This window comes from Arvicola amphibius, chromosome 13 (assembly GCF_903992535.2).
Source record: "Arvicola amphibius chromosome 13, mArvAmp1.2, whole genome shotgun sequence".
In the NCBI taxonomy this organism is placed as follows: Eukaryota; Metazoa; Chordata; class Mammalia; order Rodentia; family Cricetidae; genus Arvicola; species Arvicola amphibius.
In genome coordinates, this window is record NC_052059.1 from 2235989 (window position 1) to 2249826 (window position 13838).

General features: G+C 42.2%; 1 protein-coding gene across 1 annotated transcript in view; it reads right to left on the reverse strand.

Moving 5' to 3' along the window:
* Tm9sf2 (transmembrane 9 superfamily member 2) overlaps positions 1-13838 on the reverse strand; it is a 45719-nt gene that overhangs the window by 17016 nt on the left and 14865 nt on the right. The window contains exons 3-9 of the mRNA XM_038310179.2: positions 12874-12967; positions 10165-10292; positions 5634-5763; positions 4092-4216; positions 2390-2501; positions 1430-1509; positions 434-542 (exon numbers count right to left, since the gene is read on the reverse strand). Coding sequence (XP_038166107.1) covers positions 434-542; positions 1430-1509; positions 2390-2501; positions 4092-4216; positions 5634-5763; positions 10165-10292; positions 12874-12967 — 778 coding nt within the window. The remainder of the gene's footprint in view (positions 1-433; positions 543-1429; positions 1510-2389; positions 2502-4091; positions 4217-5633; positions 5764-10164; positions 10293-12873; positions 12968-13838) is intronic.

Here is a 13838-nt window from a genome sequence, read left to right on the forward strand (position 1 = left end):
AGCGTGTCCTGTATTTATTATGTCATTTGCCCGGGCACTTCTTTCCTTTTCAGACAAATACCAACTTTATCCTAACACCATTTATCAAATACTCTGCTTGCCCATGTTCATGTCCAGACAGAAGGTGTTTCCTTGTCAACCCCGCTCATCTCTCTGTGAACTGTTTCCATTTACTTACAGTCTGCTAAGTCACCGCCACAAAAACTGCTCCTGTGTAGATCTGCTTGTGGCAAAAGTGTCTCTCAGTTCAGATATGCAAAGAATTCATTTCATTTAAATGTTTGGGGAATACTTTAATCTATGAATTTTCTGTTTTCTGTCTTGGAAAAATTTTAGCTCTTATTTTTTCATATATTTCAGGTTCTGCAACTGAAGGTTTCCATATCTGAAGTCTCTGTGGTATCTAAAGACTAAATGAAATGTTTCCACTTACCGTAGAGTCCATCTGGTTATATCTGGCAATATCTTTATGCAGCGTGCGTAACATAATCATAGCTACCATCCCAGACAAGAAGAGGACAATAACCAAGGAATTCATTATGCTGTGGGGACAAGCACATCAGGACAGAACTGCAGCTTAGGCACAGAACAGTGGACATTAAATCACCCCAATCAGGGTGGTGGCCGTTCTCACTTTTAATCCCCACACTCGAGAGGCAGAAGCAGGCAAATCTCTGAGCTCGAGGCCAATCTAGTCTATAGAAAGAGGTCTCGGACATCTAGGGCTACAAAGAAAAAGATCGTCTCGAAAAACCAAAAACACCACCAAAAAAACCCCCTCACTTCAATCAAAATACCCCCCCTCCATAGGGCTTCTCTGTGTGGCTCTGGCTTGTACTGGAATCGCTTTGTAGCCCAGGGTGGCCTTGAACTCACAAAGATCCACCTGTCTCTGCCTCCCCAGTGCTGGGATTAAAAGTGTGTGCCACCACCGTCTGACTCAAAATTTCTTAAAATTCAACAAACTCAATGTGCTGTGTTCTTTCAAGGACATATTTTCATATATCCGCCATCATCCTCCCTCCCTCCGTCCCTCCCTCCCTCCCTCTCCCCTCTCCCTTGACCCCACCTCAGCTTTGCTACATTACCCAGCTTTACTGCAACTCTGTAATCCTCCTGCCTCAGTCTTCTAAGTGACTAAACACTAGTCACTGTTGCTGCAGAGTGATTCCTGGGCCACCCTACACAAGCACTTTACTACTCAACTACAAATCCATAGCCTCTGCTGTTTCGCATAAAAATAATTTCATGGTTGAGGAAGTGTATTGAAGTACCACAGCGTTAGGAAGGCTGAACCACTGGCATAAATTCAGAAGGATCTGGATTACATTACTAACCACACTGACCTGGGCTAGAGAGGGAATGAAATGCTCACAGGGACAAGGGTTGACCCAAGTGAAAGCCAAAAGCAGACTGACCGCACTCTTACCTAAACCACTGAATGTGGGTGTGAGGCATGGACTCCAAAATATAGTCCCATCTCGATGCCCATCTGATCTCTTTCTTTTCCTGGAGGGAAGAAAGACACCCTGAGCACTGCCTGACAAGGAATATCAGGAAGTTCACTCTCCTAGTCAGTCAACACCTACACTGTTGACAGTACCTGATTACTAGTGAGAATGCCGTAATTTTAGATTTATTCAAATCTAGTGCAAATAGAATGAAACCAAGCAGTAAATTAAAACACACAAACAACAAACCCAAGAAGACTGGCAAGAATTTCAGCAATACCTATATGTCTGTGTTTTTAAAAGTCCAGTTCTAAATTATAGCTAGTACAAGTGGATTTTTAATACCAAAGTGTGGAGTTATATTTAGTTTGAGAAAAATCACACTCAACATCTGGTAAATGACTAATAGACCACGGTTATAACCCAGGCACACAACATCTGGTAAATGCCACTCATACTAGGGTTTTACCCAAAAGCACAGACTGGCCTTGAAAACTAAATACTGTACACGGGACATTAAGCACCATGACTCTATCAGCTAGTGAAACAAGAATTGAAGAGCAGACGTGGAACACTTCCCCACACTCCTGACAGCCACCTCCTCTCTCGGCATCTCTCCACTTCAGCTGGGGCCCTTATGCTCACATGAAGAGGATGGAGGTCCCACAAGCTCCTGACACGCCAGACACTTCCTATCACCTTCTACCTGTTCCCCACAACACATCTTACACGCATCTCTTGACTGTAACACACACAAAGCACGCTTCTTTGATTTCCTCTATCGTTTCATTTAAACTAAGATTTAGTTTTAGGAATAATTATGTTGTTTGGTGCACTGACAGGCTATTCTAAAACGCAGCTCATTAAAAGCTTATCTATCTGATCATTAGTATTTTTAATTAGGTTAAGTGGCACATAAAGATTGAAAGCAAACTCACCTCAAAACTAATGGAGTAAGTGTAGGCAATTCTGATCTCCCCAGAAGCCTTGTTACTGATGTCCATGGGGGGTCCGGAGCAGTCTGGTTTATCTATGTGGGTGTGTTTGAAGCTGTGGGAAGAAACATTTTGGCAAGATAATGATAAAGTTCACTTTAGAAAATGAGGTAAAATACAGGTCATAAGTTTTCTCTGTATTTCATAATGCGGTTGGCCATTAAAGATGACATCATTCGTGCCACACTCCAAACCTTGTCTCAAATTTGACTCTCTGTGTGTGTGTGTGTTTTGGTTGTGGGACACTTTTGTAGTCCGGCCTCTCCTCCCACTGTGGAACCAAGGGCCTGACCTCAGGTCATCCCTGGAAAACACTTTTACAGCCGAGCCACCTCACTGGTCTGCACACCTCACTTCACGGCACGGGAATAATGGGCTTGGCTACACGTTCAATTATAAACAAAAGTCTGAACAACTCCGCGAGAAACAACACTGAAGGCCTACTCCCCTCTCAAGATGGGCCTGGCCGTGCTGCTCACGCTGGTTTTGATGTCTGGACTAAACGACCCTCCTGCTTCACTCATGTGCTGGGACCGTGAGCACAAGTCACTGTACTGGGTCACACAATCTCAGGGGAGTGTAAACTAGCGGCCGTTTCAGTGCGCCACACACTGCTTTACACTAATGTGTAAAAGCACGGCTGATTCAGTGCAGGAAAAGTCATGGAAAAAAAATACAACCCACAACCAAAACAAGTACTTTTTCCCCCTTGAGACAAGGTTTCTCTGTGCAGCCCTGGCTGTCATGGAACTCACTCTGTAGACCAGGCTGGCCTCAAACTCAGAGATCTGCCTGCCTCTGCCTCACAGGTACTGGGATTAAAGTTTGCACCACTATGCCTGGATCAAAACAGGTACTTTTAAGCTGACACCGAACAACCTTAGAAAAACTCCCTTGAGCCGGGCGGTGGTGGCGCACGCCTTTAATCCCAGCACTCGGGAGGCAGAGGCAGACGGATCTCTGTAAGTTCGAGGCCAGCCTGGTCTACAAGAGCTAGTTCCAGGACAGGCTCCAAAGCCACAGAGAAACTCTGTCTCGAAAAAACAAAAAAACAAAACAAAAAAAAAAACCAAAAACAAAAACAAAAAACAAAACAAACAAAACAAAAACAAAAAAAACAAAACTCCCTTGCAAAGGCTGGCATGGAGACTTTAAAACGATGGTTCCAACCGTCACATGGGCCTGAGAGCAGGAAAGCTATCTGTCACCCAAGAGATGTTCTTTCCACTACAAAGGGGACATTGTGCCAACCACTCAGTGCCTACTACAACAAACCAAAATGGTGTGAAGATTCCTGGAGGAAAAACAAAACAGAACGCAGAAGAAAGGCGTCTCAATTTGACCAATTCCCCATTACAGAGAAATAATAATTACTGTTTCTCTGTACTGACTATAAACATCTCAGAAAACAGAATACTGAAGGGAGTGCTCACTGTAATGAATCCGCAAATGTCAGAATAATGATTAAGGAATAAGTGCTTGGTCTCAAAATACTTACTTAGATCTAAGTTTCACTGGTATCTGTTGTTGAGGTATGTATCTCACCTCAATCCTCCTGCCTTAGCCTCCCAAAGTGCTAGGATTAGAAGTGCGAGCCACCACACATGGTTGCAATAGATTTTTTTAAACCTAGTTGTATATTTACCTTTTTGGTTCAAGTTTAGCAGCTACTAATCTTGCTCCCATGGACCCAGTTTCAACAACATGATAATGTATTTTGATGTCAACATGATTGAAGATGTAGAAAGTATCTCTCTCATGGAATTCTGACTGTGAAATAGAACTTAAAGTTAAAGGGAGAACACTGCGTATGGGAGACTCAATCAAGCACAGTACTTCACAGATTACTATATTAACAAATACGTTCAGATACAATTTAAACTTGCCCTAGTACACGCTAAGGTTTTAAGTTTGAAGTCCTTATAAGCCAAAATGATGTGTAGAAGGTAAATGATGCTTTCTAAGGTCTTAATTTTACATAAAACTAATAAATATCTGCTCAAACTAGGTAACTAATATTTTCTAGCTTTTCACTTACAATACAATGTTAAGAAGAAATAATAACATGAACATGCAGAATCACCCACATTTTAATAGCACCTTCTCTCCAGACTCTATAACCTGTTTCAATGAATATCCTGACCACTCAAGTGCCTCTGCTCAACTTCACATGAGGATTAATCAATAGAATGAGATTCATGCTAACTTATCAGATCATATCCATTAGGTTGTCTGAGTACACAAAAACCTTAGATATCCAATATTAGCAGTAACAAACCAATACAGAATTGGCGACTATTACATATTGATCTTAATAATTTCGTGTCAATATCTCTGTCCTTAGTACTCCATTTTCATCATAAGACAAACAGGTCTTACAAAAAGTATATTCTCAAGGTTCTGCAATTTAACTCTGAACTTATGGAGAAGCCTCTGAAAATCCAAAACCTGCATGATTTGATGCATGAGACTCACGCATCGCATGTCCCTCCTCAGAGCCCCTCCTACTGCTAGCATTCTTTTTCTTACTTTTCCGTACAGAAGGTTGACGACTCTACCGTCTGCGAGTGGGCGTGTGTGGTCAGGAGTCAGTCATCTCCTTTGTGCACGTGGGCCCTGAGATTGAACTCGGGTCGCCACGCACCTTCACCTACTGAGCCATCACACTGGCCCTCAATCTAACTTCTTTTTTAAATTAAAAATTCTTTTAAACATTTATTTTTAGTGGGAGCATAGTGGTGCAGGCCTTTAATCCCAGCACTCAGGAGGCAGAGGCAGGCAGATCTCTGAGTATTACGTACCATGTGTGTCTTGAGAGCCAGTGCTCTCGCAGGCTAGAAGAGGTCTCCCAGAACTACAGCGCTAGGCTCTGGAGCACCTGACATGGTGCTAAGGCTCAAACTCAAAAGCATTACCATCCCTCCAGCCACAGAACGTAATTTTTAACTGAGTTAGAATAAAGACTTAGACCTTAACACAGAACTTATTATAAGAGACTGTAAATGTTGAACTGAATCTGCATTATTCTAATTCTAGAGTTAAATTTGCACAGTTTTAATCCACCTTAAATTTAAGATGTAAGTAGTGTACTCAAGAACATTGAACTGTATTCATTCTACGCCTGTAGCAATTCTATTTAAAAATCAAATTCTTCTAAAAAGCAGTGCATAGTTTACCACAGACTTACACTAATAACACAGGCATCTTTTGCATGGCCTTTATCTGTAATGTAACAGCCGATAGGAAATCCAGGATTACAGAACCTCTGACCATCTTCAACATCGTAACACCACGTTACAGGCATATTATCCACAATCCTATGCACGGAGGTAAAAGTCAAGTTAGGAGAGAGCCTAGTAAACACAACTCAGTACTGCTTAGATCAACGTCATCGTTTTATAAAATATAAACATTTCTAAATGTCTTTATTTTGGTTTGGTTTTTATCTACACAGTTTCTCTGTGGAGCCCTGGCTGTCGTGGAACTCACTTTGTAGACGAGGCTGGCCTTGAACTCAGGGATCCGCCTGCCTCCGCCCGGCTTTTAAATGTCTTAAGATTCCAAATTAAAAAATGCTTTGATGAAAGCTATGATACACTACGTAAGAGTGCACTTTACAGAGGCTTTGCAACTACAATGCAGACAGGAAAGGCGTGCTGCAGACCAGCGTGCTGCAGCTCTGAATTTAATGACATCGTCTAGGTGCCCGGGCATGACTTCCCCTTCAACAGAGCACCTGAAGCTTGGACAAGGTGCAGAACAATGCATCTGGCTCCTTAGGAGCTTATTAAGCAGACATAAATGGTGTTTATTATAGCGACTCAACAGAAAGACAAAGAATACAACTCCAGGATGAAATTTAACTAAAGGGTGAAGAAAATGAGTGGAAATTGCAGTGTTTTCTGTTAAAACTCATAAATCCAAGTGATTTGTAAAGAAAAAAAACATTGCTATAAAGCAAGAGAAGAAAATATTTCAAACTTTATAGTGAAAAAAGCATTAAAAGAATAACGAAGTTCTGTAGCATTGTGAAGCTGCATGATAGCCCAGGCGTGGGGTCCTCTATGCTTAGAACACACTGCAGGGTACAAAATAAAAAACTAGTCAAAATATACTAGCTGTATTACAGTCATAAGACTACACTCCAGGGCATGTTTTATTTTGTAATTAATGCGTGCACTAGGAAGTAAAATTATGACTCTATATTCACCCAAGGTATATGTTAATGACCTAATAAAACATGTCTTGTCATATTTAAGTGCTACTTAATAGCACTCTGTGTACCAAATTTTAGAATCACCTATACTATTAAACTGTTTATTATTATACCCAAAAGACTGTAATATTATAAAATATTAGAAACATAAAACAATGCTATATAAATAATTCAGAGTTTTATGGGGAACTAAATAATCAGTCAGTTGCTTTAGACAGAAATGAAATATACCCAGCGAGTACAGACAGGCGACAACAAAGAAAACGCCACATCCAAGTGGAGTGCTGGTGGCAGTAAGGAGTGAATTACGTACAGCGAGGAGGCAAATAGGTTTTAAAAACAAACATTTCACTTATTTGTAATTTATTTAATGCCTCGATGTTAATAGCTAAAGTATTAGAATGTACTAAACAGAAAGAGAAACCCTTTGAAATAAATGTAAGAAAAATTTAAGAATATCATTCAAAATACTTTCCTAAGTCAGGAAGCAGCGTTTAATTTCTAACATAAAATAACTCAACCCTATCCCCAATTTGCCACAGGTAAAAAAGAGTGCGGAAGAAGAATCCAAGGGTAACAGTGGGGTGACTGGTCCCAACTGTCTACCAGAAAGAATTCATTTAGTGTAGAGAAGGCTTCCCCCTCTACATTCCAGGGCCTCTGTGGGAAACACTGCCACCAACAGAACTTTATTATAAAGATGTGCTTACTTTCCCAATAATTCAGAAGCTTTTGATTAGACTGCAATAACCAAAATTGTAGCCAAAGGGACTGAAACTTGGCCATGAAGTGCTACTGTGTGGCTTCTGTCAGAGGACCTCTGCAGTTCTGGAAACCGCACTCCACTCCCCCTTGTTGGACTGGCAGACTCTGAGAAGTGTGCTAAAGTTAGCTTCAACTCTCTTCCAATACATATGCTGCATATGCGGTTCTACGTCATTAAACCCTGGAAAAGTCAAGGCGACTAGCTGAAGAGTACAGCTCAGCAGCACAGTGCTTGTTCAGCATGAGTAAGACCCTGTACTTGGTCTTCAGTAACGCATGTGCCCCACCCCCTCCAGCTCCCGCCCAAGAAGGCAAACGGACAGAGCAGACCGCACAGCTGAAGGAGTTCAGGTACCAGCATGGGGATCCAAAACAGGCTCTAGAATGATGGAGCTGCTCTGGCTATGGATAAAGTCAGCCCCAAAGATCTCAAACCCACCTTTAAATGACCCAAATAAAAATGGAAAGGTACTCAATTAAGAAACTATATCCCATTAACCTTTCTTTATAATGAGGATGATGAAATTATGTATATGGATACAATGCTCTGTAGAAAAAAAAATCACCATTCATTCACCATTCATTCATGGAATTCATACAACTGTATGAACGAATGAAGTATAAACATACAAAGGAATCTAACCTGGAGTTTCTTTAAACAAAGGAAGCACACAACAGAATGAAGAGCACAATAACATGTCAACTTTGTTATTTTCTAACGACATCTGCCCTTTCATACACTCACAAATGCAAAAATCCAAAAGCATGCACGACAAACAGTGCTACCCAGGAGGGCGGAGAATGAACAGCTGGCAGCGTTAGTCGACTCTTACTAGTACTTAATAGTTTTCTGTACCACTTGTGGGTTTTCTGCAAGCATACATGCTTAATTTAGAAAATAACTTGGTACAATGAAATGACTCACTCCATTCACAGTAAGACTCCGTAAGAGTTCAGTACTCCTGAAGGTCTTTCCAATTCCGAGGGACACCTTTCATTTCTGCCAATTACGTCTGAAGTCAAGTTACTAGTCTAACCCTTCTCAAACAGAAACATACTCTACTCAGTTTCAGTAGCCCCACCACCGAGAAACAATGTTTCTAAAACCAGTGACCAGGGACTTAAGGACTAAGGCCTAGAATTACTAGTCTCCAAATTCTTGTTCATGACGCGGACTTGATATCAAACTTTCCCAGTTTAACACAAAACTATTTTTACCAGCACTTTTCCAGTTGACTTTTAGAAGCAGTCATTTGCTGGCAACTGCCTTTATAAACTGCTTAGTAAATTTCACTAGTGAATGCCTTGTAACTTTGTAAACTACTTTAAATAGCCTTTCTTCTTATAACATATCCTGGCATTAAGGCAGGACCTAGAGTTATCTCTAAGATTAGCCAAAGATTTCTCAGTACCTTCCTGTATGGATGCTGCTGAGAAATAAAATCTCATGTTATCTCTATCTATAGTACTAGGATAGAACCAAGTAAAGGCCTACCTACCACATTCTGCCACCAAACCACACACCCACCCTAGTCTTTAGAGTCTCAACAGTACTCTCAGAACAGAATGGTACGAGAGACCTAAAATAACCACAGGCCTGAGGTCTGTTCTTCACTCAACAAATGAGCCACTGCTAGAACAGATGGAGGTGAAAAGGGCTAAGAGAAACACAACTCTAAATATTGTTTTAAGTATGAAGAATAATTTGCAGGAAAGAAAACAACCAAGGAGAAATGGCTCCCGGCTCACACTGGTCTCGCGATGCATCTGCACAGCAGCTCAGGTAGTAAAGCTCTTGGTTTCAGGGCCTCTCAGAGCCAGTGGAAGGTGCGCCAGGTCTGCGCCTGCCAGCACGAATGGATGCAGGCTCCAGGACCGCCCCGCCTAGGAATCCTTCGCTCTCTAAGCCTGGCACACAGGAACTGAGCAGACGAGTGGTGAGCGGCTCTAGCCATTGTACCCCAAGTCTGAACTGGGGCTCAAGCCCCTCGTTTTCCTGGGAGGAAAACTTTCCAGCTTGAGACACCAACACCAAGTTCAAGGAGTGAAGAAAAGAGAATGCTAGTAACCAGTAGCAACTTAGTTTCTCTAAAGGAAAAATGTCTATACACCATGAATCTAATCTACATGGAACACAGGCGTGTGTAAGCAAAATGATCTTGAAAAGGGTGGATCTGGAGAGCCGTCAATGTCTTTTACATTTGAATACTGGACAGTAAGTGTATAATACTTAAGAACAAAACAAAATGCTTTTGATTTCAACACAAACTGGTAAACTTGTAAACGCTGCTTGGTTAAAAAGCATGAAGGAGCTGTAATCTGTAAGAAGGTGCTACTGGCAAACGTTGAATGTTTTTGCTAATGCTCCTCCTCTTTTCCCCACAGCACCGACGTGTTCTGTCTCAACCACACACAGCCACAGGAGGCAGTGCAGCACAGCACCTACACGATCGCGATCTAAGCACGGGAACAGTACTTTATGCTCTAGCACTGCTCTGGCATGGACACAGTCACCTACTTTGCTGTTTCTGTAGCCTCCAACTTACTCTCCACAGACACTGAAATAGGAACTCCCCTCTGGAGCCCGACCACCCTCTCTACAGACACTGAAATAGGAATTCCCCTTCGGAGCCCCGACCACCCTCTCTGCAGACACTGGAATAGGAATTCCCCTCTGGAGCCCGACCGCCCTCTCTACAGACACTGGAATAGGAGCCCGACCGCCGGCCCGTCTCACCAGTGGTGCTGATAGTTCAGCAGCATGCTCTTTTTCAGGAAATCCAGCTTCTGTTTGTCTTCAGGCTTCTCCGTATTGTACGTTTTCGTGCAAACGAGCTTACAGTTTTCAACCTTATTAAATGTGAACTGCATAAAAAGAAAGCATTAACAAGAATTATCCAAAAAGACACAGGTTCTTCCTAAGATAACAGATAGTTTCTTAAGTCATCAATGTTGGTGATAAACATCTAACACCCACACAGCCCACTCAGTAACACTGAAACTTTGATCTGATTCTCATAGTTAAGTCTGTAACTTTTCTCATCACAAGTTCTTCTTTCCTCTTCTGATGACTTTAATTTACTCATCATCTCCATGTAAATAAATAAGATCTAGAAGAAAGGAAGGTAAAGCCGTTTCCCTAAAGCACGTTCTGAACTTCTGGAGTTGACAGTTTCTGTGCTAGCGTCCAAGTGGAGGTGTCAATCAAGTGTTTGACAGGAGACTTAGCATTGACCACAATGTCATATTTGAATATCTAAAATCAAAGCAGATATGACCTTTACTCAAGTTTAGACAGCTCATCTTTCAGGACTCTATTTATAAAAAGGTAAAATAAAGATCAGTAATTTTTTTAAATCAAATTTAAAAACTAGAGGTTCCTCCAATTTTGAGCCCAGAATTTACTTCATATATATATAAACAAACAACATTCACAGGACATTAATGACAGGTTCACTTCCTCCTGCAATGCAGTCCCAATACTCTTTTGTCCTCATTGCTCACTAGGCTCTGTATCACTTGTTCAAGTTGTACTTGTTTGTGTACCTTGAACACTCCAGGCAAGTTCACACCCGGGGACTGGCATTTGCTATCTGCTTCTAAAATACTTTCCCTAGGCATTCGTGTGGCTTAGTCCCTTACTTATTTTTAAGGTCTTTTACTTAAATGTCACCTTCTCAGCGAGACTTTTTAAATTTACATTTTTTAATGTCACCTCTCAGTAAGCCTATTTAAAATTGCAAATTCTCTGTCCACATTCTGTTTTATTTTCAGGAGTTCTTTCCAAGTAAGTGGCACACTAAACACTTCAGCTGTCTCCAGTCTCCTCCTCGTCACAAAGGCCAGAGATTTATTTAGTCCTGTCCACTGTTATATTCTCTATCTGGAATAGTGCCCGGGGTACACACAAATGGTTTACCCAGTAAATGAATGAATGAGTGTTCAGATGTGAAGGAGGTTTTATGATCCTCATAGTGTGTTACACTCTATTTTTCCTGACCTAAACAGATGTCACAGGAAAAAAGTGGCAGAGTAGATGATAGATGTGGAGTCTCCTCTGTTACTGGTTATCACTTTTGCTTTTACTGCAGATTTAAATAGGATAAAAACATCTGAAAATAGAGGACAGAAAATCAAAATGAAATGAAAATATATTGCTTAGCTGAGCGGTGATAGCACGTCTTTAATCCCAGCACTCAGGAGGCAGAAGTAAGTGAGCCTCTGAGCCCGAGGCCAGCATGGTCTAAAGAGTAAGTTCCAGGACAGTCAGGGACACACAGAGAAACCCTGACTCGTGTCACAGACACTAACTGACTCTTCTTTCCTACCTCTTCCTCTATCCTCTCTCTCTTTTCTTCTTTTCTTTCAGCTTTTGAAACAGGGTTTCTCTGTGTAGCCTTGGCTGTCCTCGAACTTGTTCTGTAAACCAGGCTGGCCTGGAACTCACAGAGATGCGTGTGTCTCTCTCTGCCTCCTGCATGCCGGGAGTAAAGGCGTGAGCCACCACTGCCCAGCTACTCTTTCCGTCTTTGAGACAGGTCTACCTCTGAGGACACTTGATCTTCCTGCTGGGATGACAGGCTGTGCTACCATGCTTGGCTTCGTGGTGCTGAGGGGAGATCCCAGGCTACTGTCCACGGTAAAGCACTGTACCAAGTCAGCAGTATCCAATTCCTCAAAAACACTTCTAGTGATTCAAAGAGAAAGACAAACAAAGACCAAAAACTACATTTAAAAAAAATCTCAAGCTGGGCGATGGTGGCGCACGCCTTTAATCCCAGCACTCGGGAGGTAGAGGCAGGCGGATCTCTGTGAGTTCGAGACCAGCCTGGTCTACAGAGCTAGTCCCAGGACAGGCTCCAAAGCCACAGAGAAACCTGTCTCGAAAAAAAAAAAAATCTCCTCAAAATACCAGTCGAGAAGCCCGGGCATGTCACACTTGGAAACAGAGGAAGGGAACAGACAGAAAGTGCAGCGACAACCTTCGCATGGCTAGAAAATGACAGCACGCTGCAAGGGACAGACGTCTCCAGACTGTGTCACAGCACGAGCCGTGTGGAAGCTCAGTCAGAAAGACCTGCCAATGACACACTACAGAGAGAAGGAAGTCTTTCCAAACCATGGCTTTAAGAAATCACTACTGGGGCTAGAGAGACGGCTCAGTGCTAAGGACCAGTCTTCCTGCCGGCACCAACAAAGCAGCTCACAGCCCCCGTAACTCCAGTTCCAAGGATCCCTTTGGGAATCAGGCACATAAATGGTGCACAGACATACATGCAGACAAAGCACACATGCATATAAAATAAGCTTAAAAAGAAGTGTGTGTGTGTGTGGGAGGGGGACAGCTCTTCACCGGTAAGGTTCAAGTTATTTGAGACAGTTCTCATAACAAAAAGAACCCCCCAAACTATTACTAAATAATTTTTATTTAACACTAAATACAAACCTTATATGGCGAAGGTTCAATTCTTTCCCCAAATAATACCTGACCAAGATTTTCAGATGGGCGTTTTCCTTCCGATGCTTGGCAAAAATCAAACCTGAGGAAAGAACATTAACATTTAAACAAAATAACCATGAGGTAAGCACCTCTGGACAATCTTGAACGACCCTGTATTTTATCAGCTCATTCAGCGAGGAGTACCCCAAACACCACAGGTCCCACCAGATCCAGAAACTCTCTATATTATATACAACTAAGGATTTGAAAAAAATTAAACATTGTAGCTTATCCTTGCAAAATTTAATTATAAAATTATTTATAATATAGCCTTATTTTTCAGGCATTTTTTCAGGATTAATCTTTTGTTGTAACTTTTTTTTGGAGACAGGTTTCTCTGTGTAGCCCTAGCTGTCCTAGAACTCTCTCTGTAGACCAGGCTGGCCTTCAACTCACAGAGAACCATCTGCCTCTGCCTTCCAATTCCTGGGATTAAAGGTGTGTACCACCACCACCCAGCTTGTTGTAATTTCTTAATGGATGTTAAGGATGACATTTCCAGAAGATGTACCAATTTATACTACCTCACCCAGATATGGCAGCCACCCATCCCTTCACTACGAGACCTTGGACTGGTGAAAACAGCACCCAGTCACCTCAGCCTCTCTTCTGTAATGGCCATGTATTACGAGCTAGCTTAGTGATGATCTGCTTCAATGGGACAGCCCAGTTTCAACTGTGCCACAGAAACTGCAGGGCATCCGTATCCACTGTGACACTGGCGTCATGACGGAGACAGGACAGTCGGCCGCTGAGAGGAGGATGCGTTTCAGGGATCAGACCCAGTCCGTGCTCCCACCAGGAACAAAGACTGAAGTAGACATGCTGACGCCTTAACAGACAGACACCAGACAAGGGCATCAAAGGCTCTGTGAAGCAGGCTGTCACCATCAACTCGGCTTCTGCACTCC